The sequence below is a fragment of the Hippoglossus stenolepis genome, chromosome 1, assembly GCF_022539355.2.
Source record: "Hippoglossus stenolepis isolate QCI-W04-F060 chromosome 1, HSTE1.2, whole genome shotgun sequence".
Classification (NCBI taxonomy): Eukaryota; Metazoa; Chordata; class Actinopteri; order Pleuronectiformes; family Pleuronectidae; genus Hippoglossus; species Hippoglossus stenolepis.
The window spans coordinates 13,283,170-13,308,046 of record NC_061483.1 but is presented as its reverse complement, the minus strand read 5'-3'; the positions used below and the strand labels follow the sequence as shown (position 1 = coordinate 13,308,046).

Here is a 24,877-nt window from a genome sequence, read left to right as displayed (position 1 = left end):
CATTAGAAACTAGTTTATTTATAATGTCACCAACTAACTCATAATAAAAGTATGAAGTCCCTAATATTAAGGCCAACACAGGCAGCACGAAGTGATAATCTCTCTCTAGTGATTAAATAAGAATATAAACAATCAAGAAACTATCTTTCATTACTAGATTCTGAAATTATGAGACACATCTACTTCACACCACAAGTTACTTGACCATTGGACTGAACAGATCATTTCCTGTCTTCCGAGTGCCACTCCTCTGTGACTGAGCCTGTACTGCCACCTGCTGCTGGTTGGTGTGAAACACACACCAGAGATCCCACAGACTTTGTGAGTCAATAGGTCGCGTGTTGTATTCAAGTGCTCATCGTAAATACTAAACCTAGAAATGCAGGTTGTGTATTCAAAGGCTTTGATGCAGAATATTTAATGGTTCCTGGGTTTGGTCTGTTGAAGAAATAATTTCTCTCTCGTAGGGAACACGGAAAATTGAATATATTGTCCACATTTTTAAAAGTTTGACAGATTCATATCACATGAGCAGGTATATCTGAGAATCACTACCACATTTGCTGCTTTTGTCATTTTTTTCTCCTTGAACCAATCCCAACGTGATGCAGTCAAGTCATCTATCTGCCATTTCTATCAATCCTATTATAATTAACTGACTGGGAGCTGTCACGAAGATGCACACTGAGGTTCCACAGTGCCTCACATGTCAATCAGCAAAGCACCGATTATCCTGACAATCACGTCTCATTCAATCATCGTGACATAACACAGAGTAACACAGGGAGCTGCCTTACCTTACACCACAGTCTGAGCCAGAGCATCCACGGCTGACTCATTCTCCAGCTTCAGATTCTCGCTGCATCGACCTTAAATCATGGAGATCACGAAAAACAAAACATTAAAAACAGGTCAATCCTATTTGAGGGCTAAACATTTTGATATACTGATCCCTCCTGGGTGTTAACACCAATTATTTTTGCTAGATCTGTCTTTGTGAACAAAATTTGTACCTTGTGCAGTTACTCAAAAATTAAAGCCTGTGGTTTTAATTTGTGTCTCGAACTAAATTGAAGGATGATGTACAACTGTTTTTGTAATGGCATTTGTAAAGAAGATGCATCAGGGAGTCTGATTGTTGTGTAAAAATAAACCCCAATCCACTCACTTTTAGGGAATAATGATGCTAAATGTGCACGCTGGTCGCCTCGCTGGGGATTTGTAGTTAATATTTCAAACAGCACTTGAACGCAGCAGCTGTAATCTGCTCTAATCTGGGCAGGAACGTCACCAGATGAGAGATGACATCTGTGGACACTAGCTTTACTGTTCAAGTGAAATCACTCTCTGAGACAACATGTCTATAACAACTTGCCAGAAGGTTACTCTCATATCATGCTCCGTTCTCTGTGTTTCTCTTTTCCTGCCCAGAATGCTTTTACCCAGAGGGAGGAAGGAGATGGAGCAGCCGGAGGGTAAGGCGGCTTATCAGATCATCATCCATCTCAGCCATCTCCATCCTGCTCCATCTCCTTTTTTTGTACGTGATGTTGTTGTTTCCAGCTGTTACTCTCTGTGCCGTGCGTTAGGCCCAGTGAGTAGTGCACACATGTTCATCATGATGTTACACAATGGATAAGAAGAATACAGAAATAAAGTTGTGTATTTTTACCACGACATTTATACATGCACATGTTCAAATATCTTGGGGCCTATTTATTTCTATTTTTAATAGATATCCACACTACATTTATGGTTCTCTATGAATTAAACACTTAATTAAATGAATATTACTTTAGAGTTGTGTGTCATTGTTATGTTTGATCAAGTCCACAATGGACTGACACTGACAAAGCTGCTTTGTTTATTGATAAGTCTGAAGTGAAGATAGTAGACATTGAAAATTCATTAGTTTGTACTAATCATATAGAGAAAGTATAGATCGAAAAAGGCTGCATGCAAATAATCAACAAATTATTTGCATGCAGCAAATTAATTTATCAGATTATCATAAAGTACAAAAAAGTGCAACAATTTCTTGTACAGAAATTGAGACATTAATCAGCTCAGTTTCCTCTTGTTGTTTTTGTCTGCGATAAAGAAAACAAACAAATAAAACAAACAGCTGAGCAAACATTAGCCACCAGTATATTTCTACAGAGCCCAAACAGATGTGGTCAGCCATGTTTGTTGTGTTCAGTAAGAAGCTTTGAACTCACCTCTCTCTCCACAGGTGAGCAGTCTCTGTTTCCTTGTCCACTGTCATTGTTGGATAAAAGTTTTCTGAATGACATTGTTTTCTCCATTCAGTGAGTTAAACAGCGCAGGCAGGTCCGTGCATCGAGTTAATTCACGTTGTAGGATTCAATTAAAAAATGATTTTTTTAGCCGAGTATTGACTGGTTTCATGAATGTTGATGTTATTGTTCGATTGTTCGATGTTGTCTAAACGCTGTTAACGTCTATTTGTTGGATTTATCTAGTTTATCTTAAATTAAACAGCCGCAGCCTAACGTGCCTCACAACCAAACTTTTATTTTGAAGGAGAACTGTCTGTTTCCGTTTTAGGATTTCCTTCAATTTTCACTTTAAAGGACCAAGTTGAGTCTGAATTAAATTGTGAACTCTTCAAAAGCTTTTAGACAACATCACAACCACCGACATTAATTTAAATCTATGCAGGAAAGTAAGTGAAATTAGGCAATAACCCACTAAAGTGAAAATTTTAATATTTAACATGAAGAACTGCAGCATGCACGATTCATCATGATGATTTAAGCATTATAAACCCTGCATTAAAAATCATACTTATATTAAAGTACAAAGTATCATCAGCAAAATGTACCGAAAGTATCCAAAGTAAAAGTACTAGTTTTGCTGTAAAAGGACCCTTGACTGACATATTATTATAAAGTACAAGTGAATGTATGTGTGTAAATCCAAGTTGTTACTTTCCACCACTGACTACCATGTTTTAAAAAGTGCAATGCAGAAAATTAATATATATGTAGACTTACAGAAACAGTTATTGTTATTGTACAAAAATACAGAATTTTATCAGATCTCACTTTTCTTTTGCCATTTTTGTCTGTGATAAAAACAAAACAAACAAATTTCCCACATAAATTTTGGGAAACGTGCTGTGCTGGCACGACAAACTATTCAATTCCTTAACAATCAAGGATATACATTCTTACTGTATATACTCCCACTATTTACATTTTGGATTTCTAAAAAGAGAAACCACTGATTGATTAAGAAGTCAATGTGAAACATTATTGGACTTTTTTTTTGCTCGACCTATTGATCATGATTGATTGACTGGTTGATTTTTGTCTCTTCCAGTTGGGCCTGGATTTTACCCTCGTGTGATGCATCGGCTGTCTCTGCCAAGCGACCCGGAGCTGTGGGGGGTGGACCCCTCCTACTCCATAAAACACAGTGCAGAGGCCATGGCCAAAGCAAAGGGCATCGGTCAAGGCAAAAAATACAACCTGATAGCTCAGGTGATTCCAATATACGGCTTTGGGATCCTTCTCTACATCATCTATATAATCTATAAGGTGATGACTATGAGGGAACTGCTCGGTGGGAGTGTGAATATAAAACAATAGAGTGAAACTTTGTTTAGAGGACAGTACGTTGATATGAAGTTTTATCATACACCTTTACACTGACTAAAAGATGCATCATCCTGTACTCTGTGTTGTCATGTAGAGAGAAATGCCATCGTTATCTCTGTGACAGCTGTAACTTGTTTCTGTGATTTGGAGCAGTTTTGTGTACAGGATGGATTTTTTAAAATTACCAATGATTGTTATTCTAATCTTAATCATTTTCATGTTTGCAGCTGACTTGTAAGAATAAGACGAAGGAATCAGGAAACGACACAACAGTTACCGAGACACACGTGGAGAACCCAACGAGTAAGTACCATGAGCAATTTTACGTGAATGGTCGCAGTGCTTATGTGCAGTTCTTTCTCTATCACAAGTCACTCACACAGTCTCTACATCAGGGGAAATTTAGGGTTCTGTATCTTGCTCAAAGACACTTTGACATACAGAATTGACAGGGATCGAACCATAGACCTTCTGGTTTCGACTTCCTGTGCCATAGCCACCAATTTATCTGTACATATGAACAGCCCAGTAGGGTCTCAACAAAATCATTTAACCCGTTAATGGGAAATATGTCATCGTTATGATTATTTTCCTCAACAAATAATTCCAGTAACATTCAGTTCCAGTGTTTAGCAGTGTCACTCTTACAGAGAGAAGGTTCCCAGCTCGACTCCCAGCTTGGTCAGGAGCTTCCTGTGGAGTTTGAATGTTCCCCCTGTGTCTGCGGGGGTTTTGTCTAGTTGCAGATTGGGGTTAGGTTGAATGTGTTGACCCTGTGATACGCTGGGTTTGGCCTCTTGCCAAAATTTAGCTGGGATTAGCTCCAGCTCCCTCCACGACCCTCAGAGGCCAAAGGAAGAGTAAAACAAAATCAGTATGGGACACTTTTGCCAACACCCCTTAACCCATGTGTACATATTAATTTCCACACCTCCATATCATTTTCAAATATACTAATCTGCACATTATATTTTGAAATTAAAACATTATTTTCGCATGTAGATCTTGTAGCAACAAATTCCGAGCTGGCCAGTCTTCAGGAGAGACTGCTGCACACCGAGAGGATGATGGAGAGGATTGTCTCACGAAAGAGCTCTGCTTCTGGGAGGTAAAGGATTTATTTTTCTCCTCCTCTATAGACAATACTTCTCTTTGCCCACAGGTCAAGAGAAGCAGAGAAACTGCTTCATATGGGGCTTAATGAGTGCAGACCTGGCTTGGAAATGAAAGAGCTACAAATGAAAGAAATGCCCACTGAACTTATTTTCACTGAACAGATGCTGCTGCTTTTATTTGATTTTTTTAAATCCTTTGGTCATTAGCATTATTTTTAAATGAAGTGAATTGATGTAGGCTATGAGTAAATGGACAAAGTGTGAATTTTATCTTATATAAGACCAACTTCATAACCTGACTTCCATACCTCTGCTGCCTTCTAGTGGCAGAAGGAGGAAGAGTAAAACTACAACATCAAAGAAGGAGGAGAAATTACTCAGGCAACTTCGACAGATCTCCCACCGGATGCAAGACCTGGAGGGAGCCTCCCCAGAGATGGAGGCGGAGGAGGTCCCCTACAGTGCAGACTGGGAAGGTGCACGCCTAAATCTGAGTCCTCAAGCTCCTTACATAATGTTTCCAATCTAGATCAGATCCTGGCCTCAAAGCAATCAAACACATTTTAGTTAAGAATTCATACTGCATTTAAATTGATGTCTGTATTTGTGCACCGATGCAGGCTACCCAGACGAGACCTACCCAGAATACGATGACAATCCCAGTGTCAGACGGGGATTTGACACCGTGACAGTGGAGGTACCCCGCTGCCAGCCCACTGCCGAGGCCCTGGCTGAGAGGATGGAGCAGGAGGAGGAAGAGTTGATGGCAAGGAAGCTGTCCATAGTGCACGAGGAGGATGAAGAGCAAGAGGAGGTGGAGGGAGAGGAAGAGGAAGAGGAAGAGGAAGAGGAGGAGGAGGAGGAAGAGGAGAATGAAGATGAAGAAGTGGAGGAAGCAGTGGAGGATGTAGAGGTGGTGGAAGAAGTGGAGGATGAAGAGGAGGAGGAGGAGGAGGAGGAGGAGGAGGAGGAGAAAAGGCAGCTGCTCAGTTCTCGTTTATCGAGGCCCGCTGCAGAGAGGAAGCAGGAGAGACTCGGTTTGGAGGTGAGCAAAGAGCTGCAGTGTAAGAATGGAGGGAAGAAGCAAATAAGCTTCAGCAACCAAGAGGATGTGTTCCACTACCCTAAAGAGGGAGAGGAGGAAGAGGAGGAAGAGGAGGAAGAGGAGGAAGAGGACGAGAAGGAGGACGAGGGGACAGAGGTAGAAGAGGAGGAGGCCGATGAAGATGATCCAGTGATGGAGGCAGAGAGTCTGCTGTTCAGTTGTGAAGGTTGCCCGAACCCGGAGGAAGAAGCAGAGGAGGATAAAGAGGAGTATTTGTTAACGTCCGAGGATGATGAAGGTCAAACACATGCAGACGTGCCCAAAGAAGTAGGAGTGAGCGGGCTGAGGATGAGGAACAGGAGAGAGACGTAAAGGACACGACCTAAAGCTGGATTTTAAACATCAGTCTTCCTCATATTGTTCCGTGTTTCTTATCCTTTGTGTGTAAAACATAAAACACAACCTCAATAACAATCTCATCTCCCAGCATTCATATAAAAGGCTCTTAAGATTTTAACGTGTCATTTATTATAATTTACATTCTGTTCTGATTCCAGTATGGTTTCAATAAAGTATCCACAACTCAGGGCAAAGCAGCAGTTTGACTTGTTTCATTTAAAGATGTTTTTTATTTTTTATTTTAAAGATGTTTTATTTATTTATTTATTTTGTTAACATGACAGCAGAAATGTGAAATGAGGAGGGAGTATGGAAGGCTGTGTATCAGTTTCACCAGAAAAAGCACAAAATGAATAGAGAATACAACAATACAAGTTGCAGACGGCTCCTTATACGTCCCTTTCCTTCCAAAATTGATTTTGAACAAGTCAAGGACAGATGCTGTTCCTATTTTAAAACCCTGCAACTGCTACAGAGGTGTTTTTTTCTTATTTGACCGATGAGACCTCTTCTCCAGCCAATGGTAGTTTGTGCAAAACAACCAGATCATATTGCAAGACAATATGGCCATTTATAATTTTAAGTTAGCGTGACAGCTGGCAGGAAACTGGAGGCCAATGAGACGCAGGTCAGGTTGACCGGCGACTCTAAATTGAATGTGGGCATGAGTAGTTGTTTGTCTCATCATGTGAGACACCCTGGGAACCAGGATCAGCTGGGATTGGCTCTGACCCCCCTGCAGCCCTCGAAGGTAAACCATATATGGCTTATATATAGTTATATGGATGATAGAAGTGTGTCTGGAGAGCTTTTATTCAACATGAGCTATGTTTTTTTAAATGCTGATTAATATGTTTCAAATTAAATGTCACCTCTTCTGCTTGTGACTTGATTAACCCTATGGTCAGAGGCCTCTCTGATTGGACAAGAATGAACAGCAGAAAACAGAGAAGAAAATAAAATTGAGGCTTAAGTTTCTCGATCGCCCCCTGGTGGCTGGCTGCAGTATAGGTTATGAACCCCCCTGATCACTACCTCCTTTCTTTTAGTTTGTCTCGGAAAGAACAGAACACATGTTTTGACTTACTCAAGTTTAATTTTTTTGCCATGATCAAATTACTGTGTCTATACCACCACAGTAGATTGTACACCGTTTACTGTACATTACAACGAAAGCACTAAAAACAGAAAAATGAGCGAACTTTTGGCTCCTGGACACATGTATGAAAAGCAGACTTTACAGCAAGAGTATTAACGATTTTAAAATAGAAATTTAAAATAGTTAGAACACAGCTGAGTACAAGAATAGCACATTTGATAAAGATTTCCTCATAAACCACAGTAACAAGAGCGGTATCAGAGATTGTTCTTTGCCTTCATTCATCATCTTCTTTTTTTCACCCCCCCAACGGTCATAGAATACAAAATACCATCATATATTTGAGAAAGTATACTGCCCCCGTGAGGAGCAAACAGGAATAATATCTGAAGTAAAAATGTGAACAGCGATAAACGTGTGATAGGAAATTACTGCCAGGAATGTACCACGCTCCACTATAGGGGAGCAAATAAAACAAATAACAGATGTAGAGTGCAACAGCTGAGATGTGTGTGTGCACAATGAAAATGATTTATCACTTCTTAAATCTGTGCTGAGGGCGGAAAATATAATTTAAAGATTCAAGGTCAATCACAAATGTGACGTGCACTTAGGATTATCATCTTCTGTAGGTTTTTCAACCCCACGATATTTAATCAGTCTGAATGGATTTTCGCAAGAGGAGTGTTGATTTAAAGTAGCTACAGAGAAATGTTTTCCGATGCATGTTTCGGAGAAGCAAGAATCGCAGAGACCACATCGAGCTCAGCTGAGTTCACGGCTGCAGCGTAACACTGGAATTAGTCTTCAAAGGCACAATAATGTATGTACAGTTATATCTCATCCACAACAGACCTCAAAGTAAAGTGCACCGTCGTCCTATACAATCACATGCACAGCACAGTGTGACCTTTGCCCTGTTCATGTCCAAAGTCGCTAATTGTTATGTGTGGATACAAGAGATATTACTTTGTGTGATGCTAATTTATGTGCTTGCAGCTCCGCGGAGCCAATACTGCAGATGCAAATGACGACACAACTTAAAATGAACATGTAATAAATACATAAATAACAAAATAAATATCGTGACATGCATGTTCTTTTTTAATTGAGTAACTATGTGATCAGTATTCATGCTTGAGGAAGTTTTTTTTTTTTCCCGTGTGGCAAACAACATAAAACCCAGTCAACTTTTAAAACGTACAGATGTGTAGCTGTTAGTGATAATTTACAGATGACGATGTTAAGTTTCTCTCACTACTACATGAAGAACAGTGTTTGTTTTTTTATAATGCCGTTACAGTACAAAATGACTATAGTTATCAAAACAACTGGATTGGATTTTGCAAGTGGAATTCTCTTTGTGCTTGTCTTCTTCCACTGGCCGAGACCATTCTGAAGCCCCCTACCAACCCCCACACACACACACACACACACACACACACACACACACACACACACACACACACACACACACACACACACACACACACACACACACACACACACACACACACACACACACACACACACACACACAACTTGAGTCCCGTGGAGCATTTTGGGAAATGCAGGACTTCCAACGGACTGGGGTGGTCTGAAGATCTCAGGGATCCGCTCCCAGCCCAGGGAAACATTAACAGCCCTTGTTTAGAGCACAGATGGAGCAGTTCTCCTCCGAACGTCAGGCGGGGATCTATTCACAGGCTAACTTGCTGTCGAAGCTGGAGAGGGCGATGGCAAAGGCTTGCAGGGCACACATGGGGTAGTTATAGTCCATGGTGAAGACGTCTTCTGCCACGCGGCCAAACTGCATCACAATATAGTCGGCTGCAGAGGAGAACAAGGACACAAATGTCCTTATGCCTCTTTAAAACAATGTTGCCCCCTTTCATCATGAAGAACAAAAGTATTCAATATTAAACGAGGACAGGAGTAATCATGAAACAATCATAGGAATTAAAACAGGGAAGATATGAAGAAGTCAAAGAAAAGTTTATAATTAGCTTATTTTCTAAAAATATTCAATGTATTGGCTTTTTTATAAATTTCATATATTACATTTTGATTGTATTTATTATAGGATTACGCATTCATCTTTTTCATTCATGTAACAGTATCACATCTCATCATTTGTCTTCTTTTCTCTCATAATATTTATACTTTTTAGTTTCTACTTCCCCCTCCGATCTAGAGTAGTAATGAATGTATGAACCTGTGTACTGGATTGCACATTAAATCAATGAATATACTGTCGGTCTGGAACTCACGGTCATTGTCGTGAATGATTTGGAAATTCTTGACCGAGGCCTGAGTGACTCTGCCATGGAAGTTGAGCACGTAGGATTGTGTGTCGTCGTTCCACACGGGCGTCTTGTTGTGGAGTTCAATCACGCTCTCCGTGTTCTTGTTCTGCCACCTGGCCAGCAGGGACTCGTGGTCCTGTGACGACGACAGAGAGAACAACTTGGGACACGGACGTCATACATATCCGATCAATTATTAATGTATTAGAAGAGGTTGAGTTGGTGGGAATTGGGAAACACGTACATTTCGTGGGCGAATAGAAACTCTCTCATGGTCCATGTTCATTCCAGGAATGATGACGCTCATTTTGCGAGGTCCTTTGAATCCTAAGACATTGGTTTCCTAGATCGAAGAAATCATAAACTGTGAGAGTGTTCAACAAATGTAAAAACGTACTCGATGTATTATTATTATATTAAATATCATTTGTGTCACATCTGAAAATGCATCACATGAAATAAATGACACACATTTCCATTGATTATTGGTGAGGCCTTATTCAACAGTTCACTTGACAAAAATACATACATACATTAAACACTGTAGTGGGACAACTTTGTCTTTCTCTTTATAGCTGTAGATCTATATCTTCATATTTAAGAATTTAAAGAGTAGGGAGAAGAAGAAACTAAAATTATTGCCTTGTTGTTAAGAAGCAGTTGGCATCCATATCCAGACTCATATAATCTGTATAGTTAAGACTACATGTATTAAATGTGTGAGTTAGGGTCAAATCCTGTTTCGTAAAGGTAGTTTTGGGCTGAGTTCAGTTTTATTAAAGAAAATAAATAATTGGGTTTATCCAGTGAATGATACAGCAAAATGTTATAGATTTGTTTGAATAGTTTTTTCTTATTATTTATAAGAAATGGATTAATGCAATATCACATATATATGATATACAGTATTATATTTGTCTTAGATAACGTGTGTCTTCAGCAATATAACAATCTGTCCAACTTGATGAGGTTCTCATGGGTTGAGAAGTGCTTTGACCAACTCACATAGCAAATGGCTGCGAGTTCTTGACGCAGATTACTCGCTTCCAGACTGGTGGTGCTCTTCATCGGGTTCAGACCGCTGTCATATACGGTGAACTTGGTTCCCATGAGGTTAGACCTGCAGAGTGTGTGTGTGTGTGTGTGTGTGTGTGTGTGTGTGTGTGTGTGTGTGTGTGTGTGTGTGTGTGTGTGTGTGTGTGTGTGTGTGTAATAGGTGACAGACACATGAACACAAAGAGCATTATCATGTTCCAGGTAGAAGTATTAACTGCTACGTAACAACTACAAATAAATAGTAATATCACAGAGTCGTTTTTCAAAGATGCAGCTTTAAACGTACAATATGTAACTTTGGCCACAAGGGGTCTCTCAGTCAAAACAATAACAAAAGACCTAGTTTGATGACATGAAGCAGCGTAGGATCATGGGAATTGTAGTCTTCACCACCATTACCGAAGAAAATCTCCCTGACACGATTCAGGCTCACATCATGTTCACAGATGAGGTCATGTATGAAAGTTGTATTCACGTTACACAGAATAAGCGTGATCCATTAAGAGATCAATACAAACAATAGAGGGAAAAAACAGCCAACTGGCGAACTGGCTTCATCATGCATCAGAGGAAACTACGGGTAAAATCGATGCAATTAAAACGTCTTGTTACCTTGAATAAAATTCAGGATTTCTCTGGGTTTGAACATTGTCGGAAACATTTTTGATAAAATAAGTATGAGCGTCAACAAAACATACAAAATAGGTCTATATGTTTTCAGAAATTTGAAAATCCCAACAGTTGACTGAATAGCTCTTTTTAGGCCGTACCTGTATTAGACCAGGACCCTCAAGAAGTTGAGAATCACTGGATGAAAGGTCAGTGCTGATTTAAATTTAGATCTCCATCATTCAGGTGGGATTTTGATTGCAAAGGTTCGAGCAGCGCATCGACCGACTGTCAGGCCGGCTCTGAAGATTAAAGGCTGCACAGAGCCATATTTGATTAAACTCTGAGGAGTTTCCATGGAGCCACTAACACAGCCCTGAGGCTGTTTCCAAGGATTATGTGGCCACTCACTTCCTCCCAATCTGAAACATTAAATGTACAGCTAATATATATTTATGAGGGAGATATAAAAGTACAAGGTTCATACAATCATGAAAATAGAACATTTTCATTCCTGAAGATAAAGGAGGGCTAGACATTGCGCTCCTCTACTAAATCGTGTCTTACATACGTGAATTTTAATATAATGCTGTGCAAGTTCTGCTTGTTGACTGTTTATAAATTAGCACTTATATGCTGATTTGTTTCTCGACTCATTCCTCTGCAGCTACAGTCTTTTTGTGAACGTTACTGGCTCATAAGAGTTTATAAATGAAGGAATTGGTCTAGATTTACAATGTATTCTAGTTATTTACAAATGGAAATGTATTGAAATCAGATTAAATATCCATTAGATTTTAATAATCAATACAAGACATTGCTATAGTTAAATAAGAAACAGCGTTGCCAGATTGGAAACATTGAAGCATCGTACCAGTAACTTAAATCGTATTTATTGTATTTTAGGGAAAAACGTATCCTAGCCAAGAAAACAATGACAATTTATAAACAACAAATAGATTGTTTGTAAACAAACAATACATTCGTAGAAAACATTTAGACGAACATGTATTCTGCCACATGAAAAAAAAAACATGGTTCAAGGTCCACCTCTGAATCGCTGCCCAGTGTGCCAATTATGATTGGCTGGATAGACGTCACGTTAAAAAATATATGTATGTACGGATATTGTGTCATTACTGATCCTACAGAGGGAGAAATTATCATACAAATACAATAATTATTGTAGATCTGGTGACGCAGATAAGAACTCCTGTTCAGCACTTCCGATTTATATACAGTTTCTCAGTGCACATAATTCCTAGTGTGATGTGCCAAGGCCTCAGAGGACGTACCTCAGTTTACCGATGAAGCTCTCTCCACCTCTGGACAGATCAGTGGGGTCGATGGAGATGAGGTAATTAGACGTCTTACTCTTTTTTCTCTTCCGGCCAGCTAAAAGGAACACCTGTGACGAGCCGAGCCAGGAATCAATCAATCAATCAATCAATCAATCAATCAATCAAATTTAATTTGTATAGAACATATTCACAAATCCTAATTTGCCTCATAGGGCTTAACAAGGTGTAAAAACCTCTGTTCTTAACCCTGGAAAAGGGAGGAAAAACAACCAGAAACAACCTTTTAGCAAGAGAAACTTCAAAAAGAGCTGCAGGTGAAACAAACAAGCTTCTGCGTTACACACATCAGTGCATTTTGATGCACTCGGCTTTAAACTAGAAAATCTCTTTAAAATAATGTTCTACAGATGAAAAAACAGATACTGCACGTCTGAATTTTAGGTCTCTTTTTAATTAAAATATATATGTGAGATAATATTTAAATATCTGAGTTTAATACCTCATACCATACATGTGTTTAGGTAAATTAGGTTCTTTAAAGTAGCAATATTTCTGCTCAGTGACCCATCTCACCTTCTTGCCGTCCTCCCTCTCCAGATGCAGGTAGTAGGTGGGATACATGCCTCTGTCCATGCCCTTCTTGTCTCTGGTGATTCTGCACTTCACTCGGACTCCCTGGGGTGCAGGTCGCAGAGAAAACTCCTCAAGGTCGTCGACATCGATGGGGGGCTCGTTGACGGGAGGAGTGGGTGCTGAGGCCACCTCCTGCAGGAGAACATACACAGACACAGCTCAAGACCCCTCGTGGCGAGTGATGCATCAGAGTTGACTTTCATTAGAGCAGAGTAATGAGTCTGAGGATCAAATCGTCCACCGGGAGTGAGAGAATTAGCGCACATTGTCTAAAATAAGGACCAGAGATGGAGTTGATGGGAGTGCAATGAGGAGCAAAGAAAAATGATTGTTATCTGTAGTGTTTCAGCCGACATTTTGTACTGGGGCGAGCTGCAGAGAGGATGGGTTTTTAAAGAAATCTACACGGTTATCGAGTGGTCAAAATAATCACACCTCTAGACCTACACATCCTGTCTGTAACTTCAAACATTAGACAAAGCAAAAAAACAGATCACTGACAGTGTGGAAGAAAACCTGAAAACATCCATCCATCTACACTGCTTATCCTCTGAGGGTCATCTGGGGGGCTGAGAGGTCAGTTACACCCTGGACAGGTCGCCAGTGAATCACAAGGCCAACATACACAGACAATCAACCATTCACATTCACAGCTCCAGTCAATTTAGAGTCTCCAATCTGCATGTGTTTAGACTGTGGGAGGAAGTCGCAGAAAACCCCCACAGACACGTACAGAACATGCAAACTCCTCACAGAAAGACCCAGGCCGAACCGAGTCTTGCTACCAGAGATTAAATATTTATATTTATATTATAGATTTGCTAGATCAATAAAAATGCATCAGTACCTAACACCCTATCTCGCAATGTTTAAGAAAGTTTAAAACAAATCCTGGATCCAAATTTTATTCGCTTCTTTCCTGAATCAAACCGTATCCTTACAACAAGTTTTGGGGTTATCCCTCCCAGTGTCTTTGCATAATCCAGCTGATTAACAGACAGACGATAAAAACTCCTTGGCAGACGTCAAAATGTATCAGTACTGACAGTGTCAAAATACACCATACAATACCTAACTGAATACAATTTTCCAATGTAATTCCTATTGCCCAATCAGCCTAATTCCCTGAGAACATGCAAAGTCCACACAGAAAGACCCAGGTCGAACCGAACCAGGAGTGTTTCTAGCAAAATTCTTTGCTTCATGTTTGAATCCTCAAACCAAATGACCTATTTTTCTTTTTCAAACTGTTAGAGGTAAAATCAGTGTCTGTATGAGATTATTGTTCCACCACCTGCACACTGTACCACCCACACTATAACAAACCAAGCAAAACTACTTTTAGTCATCTGCGTGGTTAATAAATGACAGGCCAGGAACAGCAAAAGCCCAAAAATACTTCCAGAATTGTCTGTAGATAAACAAATGGAGCGACGCCTGCGAGCTAGTTCAGGCAGCCAACTGGAGCTGCGCTGCTCCAATCATGTGACATACCTCACTGTCCACAACCATCTATAATACACACCAACCTCATCAGGTGGTCTATTTAAGCAGAGAGAAGTTTCCCATCATCCCCTTTGCTCGCACTGCTGCTGCAGTATTGCTACCAGTTGCTTCAGCCCCTCCACCACCCCAGCATCCACCTGTAGGCTCCGACGGGGGGGTTACAAGTATTTTATCATCACTCCCATCATTCCTGTGATCGTATGGGGGAGTGATTAAGTTGGAGCCTAGACGCCAAACACTAAACCTGTTCTACTGCTGCAATAAACGTTGGAACGTGAGTTGTCTGACTGAACTGCAAGTTATTTGCATCACAATGGTAATTTACTGTCCAGCTGAGTGACAAAGTGGAACCTCCATTTTCTCTCTTGTTATTCAGATATAAAAGGAACAGAACAAAAACACGTCACACAAAGAATAGAGGTGAAGTTTCACCTTGCACGACTTCCTGCTGGTGGCAGAGCCTGGTCTGGTGTTGCTGTTGAGCTGCGAGGAACTGGAGCTGATTTCATCTTCATCGTCCTCCTCTTCATCGAAATTCATACTGCTGGATATACCTTGACAGAGCAAGAGAGAGACAGAGAAAGAGAGAAAGAACAAAAGAAGGACAGGAAGAAAGGATTTTTTATTGCTGCAACTGGTTACATCACATGTTGCAATAAATAAATGCAGCGTTTACAGGAACTCATTCCCACTTCAGCACCATTGATTTTTTTAGAACAAAAAAATCTTTACACTTTGAGGTTTGAATCAAATAACTTATGTCTCATGTTTGTGTGTGCTACTGGTTCCCATGTTTCCATTAAACAATAAGTAAAACCAGGTTTCTGAACTCACTGAGACCCCCGGAGATTCTTTCTTTCTTAGTAAATTTTGGTGTCACAGAAAACTTGTACTATTTCTTACTTGTTAGCATTTGCATGAAGACATTACGTATCTGACTTCCCATGTATCGTGACATCTGGGTAAATGTATAAGTGGCAGTAGTTTTAGTAAATCAGTAAAAGTGACTGTTTCCCAGTGTGAGTGAGTCCTGGCTTTGAATAGATTGTGTGAAGCACTGAAGGTACAGGATGTCCTCAAAGGTTTTCACAATGAGACAAAAGAAGCGGTGTCAATAGCATGTGCACTAATAATCTAAATATAATACTTGATGCATACTGGTTGTATAAAATAACAGTCACACAACACCAGTCAGTGAATCCACTAAAATTATGATTTATAAGTGTCCATCTAAATCTTAATTTACTACTATTGTCTAGAGTAAACTTTAGTGTCTATTATGTTGTGTTTACTCTTGAATTACTGCCCTGTAGTTCTATGCCTGGTCAACATTGAAGAAATTCCCTTGAGGCAAATTTGAGATATCATGTTCAAAAGGCCTCTGACTGGCCAAAGCCAATCAGTTGATACATGAGTCTAACTGAAAAATGTTACCCTATTTTTAATTATTCTCTTGCGTTAGACAATAAGATAAGATAACACGATCCTTGAGTTTAAGTAAAGGTTTGTACTACCTTTAGGAAGATTCTCTCAGGCTGTTTGTGAGATATCGTATTCAGAACGATGGGACGAACCAACAACCCATAAACATATCGCCTCTGTCCACTGGCTGAGGAGGTGGAGGCATAAAAATGAATGTAGTAGTAATATTGTGTTTACAGCGCCGCTAATACTCCTTAAGTGATAAAAATTATGTCGCCAGACAAATATTTCGGCATCATTCAAACACTGGGTTTTAAAATGGTATTTCTATTTGTAGTTTCAAGTTCTAACACGAGTCACCATCCTGCCAACACAACATCCACAGTGGACCAGAGTGCCGTGGGTTTGAATACAGAATCATGGCCCTGCCTCGCTGGCGACGTACGGACAGACAGCGACGGTACCTTTCTTGAGCATCGTGACGCGCAGGTCCTGTTTACTCTGCGACTGAGTGCAGCTCATGACGGGCTCTCCGTCAGTGTCCTCTGCAGCGGAGTGACCCACTGTCAGGATCTGGACCTGAGCGTCGTCCATCTGGGACGCCAGGCCATCGATTGCTGCAGAGCCACAAGAACACACTCCGTCACAATAGAATCTGCACAATTGTCCAACGATCAGTATCTTCACTTTAACGTGCACTTAATGCTCAAAATAATTCCCAGCTAGGTCAAACCAAATCAAGATAGAACAACAAATCAAATAAATAGTGTGCATGTTCTGTGCTCTGATTTTGTGTTTCAAGTTCTTGTTTTTTCTGTCTTTTTCCATTTAATTACCCTCTAATGTATAAAGAGGATAGAACATTATGTCCCTGCTGCTCCAGACATAAATTATATTTGTGCAAAAACAAAATAAAGATGGAGGAGTGAAATACTGCAGAATGACATTCTACAGCCGTTGGAAGGGGGAAGAGGCCAGTCTGTCTTTTTCATTTAGATTTGGGTTGTTATTTTCTAATCTCGAATTAATAGAGTTGAATCAGTCTGGTGTTGGATATTTAATTTCAGACGGAGCAGCTTGAATTATTCCTTGAGTAAAACTCATCTATTCTGTAGTTGTAATGCAGTTAGAGGGTTTTGTTGTGTGACTGTAGCTTAGTAAAATCAATCTCCTGAAACAGTGTTTTCTTGCTTAAGAGAATCAGAGAGTGAAAGAGTCAGGCAGGCAGACGGGCCCATCAGTAGTGAGTTTGATGCTATTGGCCTGATTAATCTTTTACGCCAGAGGAATCCCATTTACTTTTTTTATTCTTTTAGTCTGGGACAAATGAATTACAAAGAGGAGCGTGCACTCTAATGTGATCAAATGACAGTCGGTAAAGAACCCTTTCAATTTCGATGGGGAGATTTTTCAACATTTTCGTAGATTTTGTAAGAGAAATATTCATGGATCTTGATGAAAAATGGAATATTTAGGGGTCTGATATTAATGAAGGTGTGCATTTTGGTGCTGATCCAAATAAAAATCTGGATCTTGTGAATATAAATGTGGTTTCATTGGGGGAATGTTGGTCTTAGGTGGAGGTTTGTACTCTATTGAGGCTAGTTTTCATCTAGATCCATGAATTACTCCATATAAAAATTTTGAAAGTGTAAAACCAAAAATGTAGAAAGGTAACAAATCATATCTTTGTAAATCTAGTTGAAAGTTTTTTCCTCTTCCATCTACAGACTGATTTATATGTGCACTTGTGGTGTGTCAGCAGGCCGACAGCACTCAGACTGTCGTACATCATTACAGACAGTTGAGCTCTGACAGGCGGGACACCCCAGCGGTGGCTAAGAGGCCAGTCTCAGCAGCTGGGTTTGTTTGCCAGATGTGACTTGAATAGATGTGTTATCTACAGACTGCAAAGAAGGCTTGAACAGACGGTTGCAGCAGCTGGATTATAGAGAGATTTGGCCTCTTGTCTTTCACACTGTGGACGCCTCCAATGACTTAGTCGGCTTATTCTGTGGTTTAACATGAATGCATTAAAAACCAAGAACAATATGTTTGAAAACTTCTCAATATCCTAATATTGCCGGCAATGCATACAAAATGCTTTTGGTGTGTTTCTACTATAAATATTGAACCGATAGATTTACAGTTCAAACATCTTCTGCCCTTTGAGTTTTTATTATCTTTTACCTTTTCTGACCTCTTCCTCTCTAATTCAACCTGTCAGTCTCCTCTTCTAGCAGCGCGCCTGTCCGTTCATGTCAGCTCCATCTATTCTCTCACTTTGTCTGACAGCCCACTTGTCTTAATACCCACGGACTGACCTTTGTGCTTTCCCTTTCTCTCCTTCTTGTCGCTGCCTGTCTGCGGAGTGGAGCTGGCCGATGCCTTGCCTTTTTTGGCCGAGCGAGGCGGCTGCGCGTCTGCCATCACCTTCACCTCCTCCTGTTCAGCCTCTTGCACTGAACACAGGGAAGGAGACGACCAGCAGCGCACACGCAGGGTCATCACAGAGGACGGACACAAAAAGGGAAAGAAATATGGAAAACAAGGTTGAGATCAAATAAATTTACACTAACGGAGAAAATTTTGAATTACATTGTGCATGAGTGTAACATATGGCAGCAACATGGCAACATAAATGTTGGCTCACTAAAAAAATAAGATAAGACGACCTCATCAATCCCAGTCATAACAACATAACCCTAACTGCAATAGACTGTACAACAGGGGCGGAACCCTGGGACGGCTGAATTCTGATTGGCCCCTGAAGTGCTCCTGTACTGTCTTTTTTTTTTTAAAACAGAAAAAATGTGCAGGAACAATTTTCTAAATATATTCAATGATGTGTGGCTTTGAATCAAAGCTGCAGAACTAGCAGTAAACAAGGAATGACCCAGATTTAGAAAAATCCATGATCTGCCGCTGGTACAGAATATTGTTATGGTTCTGCATGGGCTTAATTAAAAGAGTAATATTGTTGTTGTTCTTTTTTTTATTACACATTGTTTGGTAACTGTTGCTCTTGTAGTTTAGAGTGAAGTGGGAAAAGAAAAACTGCATCAGATTAAAATCTCTTATCTCTTTGGGCACAGAACAAACATCTCCTCCAAACAGGCTGATCAAACAAGCAGCTATTTGTTCAAGCCATAAACCCTCAGTCTGATCTTTCTGTGATTCCACAGAGCAGCACAGGGGTTTCTTACCATGGTAGATGGTGCTGCTGTTGCTGCTGAGGTAGGACTCCACCAGCGGAGCCTGCTCCTCGCTCTGTTTGGTGCGGCGAGCGCGAGACCTCCCGTCCACGTTGGACTGGACCATCAGAGGCTCCTGCCTCTTCTTCTTCTGCTTCTGTTCCAGGAGCGCCCGCTGTCAGAGACGAACAGACAGATAATGAAGACACAGTGCCAAAGAGGTTACATCCTCTTGTTATTGTACGAACCCATTTTGGTTCAGATCAGGACAAACGCGCAGATCCAGGATTTATTTAAGTCGTTTTGAGACATATTCACAGGGAATATAGAAATGGATCTTATTTGAAAGAACAGACATATCTATGAGGGTGCGCAATTTGGTGCAGCTTGATTTAATTGGGCCTTGGTGGTGGAATGTGCTCCACAAAGTGCCATAAGGAATGAAAACATGATTACCTCACTTCATGGTGATGTAATAATGTAGATGCTAATTGTTTAAGATCACCTCAATTATGTTTAATAAAATATGTAACAGCTGTGAGAGGCCCCTTGTGAAAGATGTAACTCGTCGAACATGATGCGTAATACAAAACACTCGTCTTGTGATAATCTCTTATGAGGCTTTACATATTTTCTTCACGGTGCAGTCGCTCGCCGAGTTTGGGTTTTAAAAGCAGCGGCAATAACACAGTCCCAGACAACGCCGTTAAGCCAATCTGAAGACGTTGGCGGACGTGCTGTCCAAACCACTTTGTCCCGAGGCCGGATATAGCTATTCATTTGGAGTAACTGTCTAACTGTGCATGTCTTCAAACCAGAGCTCATCAAATATTGAAGGTTTCTATTAGTGGAGAAGTCAGGCTGCAGAGTATGTTCTCCAGAGCGCACATCTTTGCCAGGACGGTGATGGCCAGTGGCTGCTAACAAAACACAGTGTAGGTGCATTTACACAGTGCATGGATTTATTCTACATCTCTGTGCTGCAGCCGAGCTTTTCTTTCTCTTTTTCTAATTACTTACAAATGAGTAACAACCAATAAAAGATGTTCTTTGTTTGCATCACAGTGTAATTTAAACTCTGTGTGAGTCTTCAATCAAGACAGAAGAGTAGAATTAAGGGGTAATAACATTAGCATGCCTCGAGTCATTAATCCAAACGTTCATCGACTTGATTGTAATTAATAAGGCAATCCATCAATTATAGCTTGTTTTATAGAGTTTACATGCCTAAAGATATTGCTTTCCATAGCAGCCATAGGTCAAGTGAGTAACTAGGTTATAAAAAGTATTCCTCATCCATTAAAGTGTGGATGACAGTTTAGTTGTATGTGACGGATGACTTGGAAAGTCGCATTATTGACAAATTAGGAAAAGACTGCAGGAGCATTTGATCAAGTATGTTGACTACAATACTCCATTCACATTATTCAGCTACACCAGAAACAGCCGTTTTCACTGCGCTAAGAGAACAACTGGAAATGTTCAACCTGCAGACTGTGTTCACCCATATTTATTTAGGTCATTTCACATTTTTTTAATTTACTTTATTCATCATTATTTATTTGCTATGAGGTGTAACATTTTTATAATACAACCAACAATTTCCAGGTACCAGTTCCTGCTGATAAGTTCCTGCTGATCCTGCTGATAAAGCAGATACAGTGAGAAAAAAAAACATGACTGCAGGATGCAAAGGAGGGAAAGCACTGTAAAGCACTGTTCATTATCTAAAATATCATCTTAAAAATGTGTGTTCATACTGATTTGCTGTACATTGTTGTGAATGTTATGCACTGATTTACTGAACTTGAGTCTTTACGCAGAAAGATAACAGCTCATGACTCTACATTTGTGGGCCCACGATGAGGCAAGCGAAAGTTGACGTCATGACAAAACGGACAATTTATAATAATTGATTTTGTCTGTTATCCTTGATGCGAGACGAACAGAAAAAGAAAGACGTACCTGTCTGTCCAGTTTCTGCTGCCGGAGGTTGGTGCCCTCATCGTCTAAAGTGCTGCAAAGAAAAGAGCAAAGAAAGTTCTCCTCAGATGTTGATGATGATTATATTATAATAATACGATTTTCCAAACTGCTTTAGTTAATTCAGCTCCTATACTCTGACACTGTAACATAAAATTAAGCACTATTTTAAAGTAATTACCATTAAATATATGGTGCTGAAGATTGTTGTGCACTGCAGGAAACAACACATTTGTTTCTGCTGCAAGACTTCACGTTTTGACTTCAAACAAAAACAAGTCAAGGTTTATTTATAAAGGACGTTTAAAACAATCACAGTTCACCAAAGTGCGGAACAGGCTTCAAATATGAAAACAAAAGAATAAATATTTAGAGAAAATATATGAGAAATACAAATAGCAATAAATCGTTAAATGTCTTAAATATTTATATTTTGACTCAAATCAATATCGGATAATACAACGAAAACAATTACTATACATTTTTCCAAATAATATATTCAAGTATTTTAACTATATTACAAAGTGTTCTGGGGCTTCATGCATTCTTATTTTATCTTATTTATCATTTTTAACTATAACTACAGAATGATGAAATGTATTGGCAAAGATACTCTTGTTTGTTATTTTGAGGTAAATTCCAAAGAGGTTTTATGTGACACGTGCGTTTATCTGCTGCATATTTTGACACTTATAGTTGTGTACGGATGTAATTATATGACGGCCAGTCACTAATCCAGTTCCCTCATTCACCTCGTGTCCACATGCTCCAACTCTGATTAAATTAATTTTAATTAAATATTGATTCAAATACACAGAATCATATATAAATCAATTAAATACACACAAAAGAACATACGCACTTTACAGCAAGGCGACAGACTCAACAATAAAAATGCATCCCTCCATTTAAAAAAAGGGAACAGACACACTGAGATAACAGCGTCGTAGCTTCTTGTTCTTCTTATTTCTCCTGGTAGCTCATCAGGCAGGGAAACAGTCTAATGAGAACATATGTACTTTGATAGATATAACTTTCCTTCTATAATAAGAACCAGGTGGACTTTTACAAAGCTGCCACTTAACTAATCAGAGACCTTACTTGAGCATAATGTACAACTGATGTAATCATGTCCATGGGGAAAAAAACATTAGAGACAGAGGAGGAGCAGTTTGAGGGAATCTTGGTTTCCATTGGTGAGTTAAAAAAGTTCTGTCTCCCTCTCTGCACACAGACAAACTCCTCCTCACACTGAGACGCCTCTGTGTGTCCTCGATACCCCAGGATTCATCTTGGTTTTCCCAGCAGTAGATTATGGGTTATGAAATGTTTGACAGTCCATTGGAAGTTCATTTGCATTCGCTTTAAAAAAAAGTGTCGCAGCTCAGACTGTGAAAAGTCGACATCATATAAGCCAAGAGTGACTGGAGGTGCGTGTGCAGGGATAAAGTTAAACCGCAGAGAACAACACTGTCACAGTTTTTATTTGAATTCATGGCTCACACTCTTGAGAAGTCTCCAGTAAGTGTATGAGTGAACATATGGGCAGCAGCGTCTGGCACAACAAAAGCACAGAGACAGAGGCTGTGAGGACGCTGGGTGTCATATGCTGCACAGACTGTGCAGACACATTTAGGATTTGGGGCTGTATCAACAAAAATTCACAACTTGACTTGACATTCAGAGTATTAAGTGCTCAGCCATTGTTGCCAGAAAAGCAGCTGTTTCTTTTTATACCTCTTTTCTTCCTACGCTGAGAACAGCACCTGGATTTTTAAAAAGGATCATACAGATCCACAGAAACGTCTCAAACTCACACACGCATCTCTCTGCAGTCCGTATGCTCAGTATCGTTCCAGTTATGTTCTGTAGCTCATTGTTAAAACTCTACTGGAGCCTGTGCCACTGTTGGTGTTAAGAGACGGGATTCGATGTGTGCTGCGTATCACCACAAACTAGATCATGCGACTTCATTGTGAGCTGCAGTGTTTATCCTGTGAGCTCTACAAGTGTGTTTTCCACCAGTTATCCTGTTAGTGTTGACACATGCTCCTATCCATATGTATACATCCCTGTGTCCTCTGCTGCAAATCTAATATGTCACAAAAGGAAACAGTGGAAGGAAACATTGCAGACAACTCTGTGTCCCGGCAGCATCGTACACAATTTACTACACAACATCATGCACAGGGGATGTCAGGCTTCAAAGAGGATTCTCTGACGTTGCTTCGCTGAGAAAACGTAACTGGCTAATATCTTTCCTGACAAGAACACAAGTATTGACTCGAACATCATTTGATTTGGTGGTGCACGTCCTGCACACAGACATGATGTCCGTGGCCCGAGCAGATGCCTAATGTTCAGTGTAGCACACACAATGAATGTCGGAATGGGTTTCAGCTTGACCTCCGATTCCCTCTCCAACACGAAAATACCTCAAGTGACCGGTAAAGCAGAAATTTACAGAAATAAATACAAGAAATATGTCCAGTCCAGCATTTATAACATCTAAATAAGCAAACATTAACTTAAAAGGGACAAACATTATAGTAATTACACAGGACTGGATAAACTCAAGCTATGAGTATGAGCATGTAGTAATATTAGAACATATTATGCCATACAGGGATAATTATTTCTAATATGAAACTAGAATGGCACTCAGAGAGCTCACCTCTGCCAAGGCCCAACAGTCCCCTTAAATTCTTCATTTCAAGCTGCATCAAATTTCCCACACTCATTTCAAGATCCATGAATTATTCCCTGCAGAATCTGAGAAAATGTCCAAATCACCCTCTGAAGAAATGTCTGCACCCAGATCCGGATTCACACCAAACTTTGATGTTTTTTTTTCCCTAAAACAGAAAGATCCTGTTCATCAAGTTTCGTGGTAAACCATCAAGTAGTTTTTGTGTAATCTTGCTACAAAAAAACAACCAATTGAGAATATAGGACGAGCAAGACGTCATAAAAACAATCAGATTAGGAATATATTTGTGACGTGAATTCCACAAACACAGTTAAATTCTGACAGATGCCGGTTTTCCTCAGTAACATTGTTAAATGACGTCTCCGTGCCGGAAACAGCACTTTCCACATTTTCCTTGTGCTTCTGTACAATTCTGATATTTTCATGGTTGTAGAACAGAGTCAGGTTTTTCAGTCTGTTTACAACACCGCACAGATTTGATTCACTCTAAGCATCAGGTATTGAACCTCATAGGTCCCTGTGATGATCAAGCATTTTCTCTACATAAACAGCTTTTACTAGAGGTGGATAGATACACGACTCATTAACAACAGCACCAGCATTTGTCTGGATGTTTCCTGCATCCACCGGAGCTGAAAACCATTGTGGATACACTCGCTGATTGTTCTTTCAGCTCGTGTGGCCGGGCTTCTCAGAGACCCCTCAGAGACCGCAGCGGTTTTCTAATTAGAGGCCAATGAGAGCTTTCCTCCAGATGAGAGGTTTGTGCTGTTGGATGACGAGCGAGAAAATGAGGTTGTTGTTTTGTCCCGCACTCTTTACTATGACTGCAATTGATTTGTTTTGTAAGGACAATAATGTTCTGCTTGATGGATT

General features: G+C 40.0%; 2 protein-coding genes across 4 annotated transcripts in view; one reads left to right on the top strand and one right to left on the bottom strand.

The window, feature by feature from the left end:
- The first annotated feature begins 1,286 nt into the window (after positions 1-1,286).
- Positions 1,287-6,379, top strand: ric3a (RIC3 acetylcholine receptor chaperone a). Of its 2 annotated transcripts, none has more exons than XM_035162293.2 (6): positions 1,287-1,475; positions 3,346-3,506; positions 3,851-3,926; positions 4,626-4,731; positions 5,063-5,214; positions 5,359-6,379. In XM_035162293.2, the coding sequence occupies exons 1-6, from the start codon at positions 1,358-1,360 to the stop codon at positions 6,153-6,155; spliced, it is 1,410 nt and encodes a 469-aa protein (XP_035018184.2). In that variant the 5' UTR covers positions 1,287-1,357; the 3' UTR covers positions 6,156-6,379. The 2 variants fall into 2 exon arrangements, with proteins under 2 accessions (XP_035018184.2, XP_035018103.2); XM_035162212.2 differs by having other exon boundaries at positions 3,346-3,563.
- A 2,356-nt stretch (positions 6,380-8,735) lies between these two features.
- The window catches only part of tub (TUB bipartite transcription factor), a 43,923-nt gene continuing 27,781 nt past the window's right edge, over positions 8,736-24,877 (bottom strand). For both annotated transcript variants that reach the window (XM_035153275.2, XM_035153360.1), the window contains exons 2-12: positions 21,274-21,325; positions 19,321-19,483; positions 18,439-18,576; positions 16,579-16,731; positions 15,125-15,246; positions 13,127-13,318; positions 12,548-12,660; positions 10,593-10,707; positions 9,832-9,930; positions 9,552-9,723; positions 8,736-9,111 (exon numbers count right to left, since the gene is read on the bottom strand). In XM_035153275.2, coding sequence (XP_035009166.1) covers positions 8,978-9,111; positions 9,552-9,723; positions 9,832-9,930; positions 10,593-10,707; positions 12,548-12,660; positions 13,127-13,318; positions 15,125-15,246; positions 16,579-16,731; positions 18,439-18,576; positions 19,321-19,483; positions 21,274-21,325 — 1,453 coding nt within the window. In that variant the 3' untranslated portion in view covers positions 8,736-8,977. The remainder of the gene's footprint in view (positions 9,112-9,551; positions 9,724-9,831; positions 9,931-10,592; positions 10,708-12,547; positions 12,661-13,126; positions 13,319-15,124; positions 15,247-16,578; positions 16,732-18,438; positions 18,577-19,320; positions 19,484-21,273; positions 21,326-24,877) is intronic.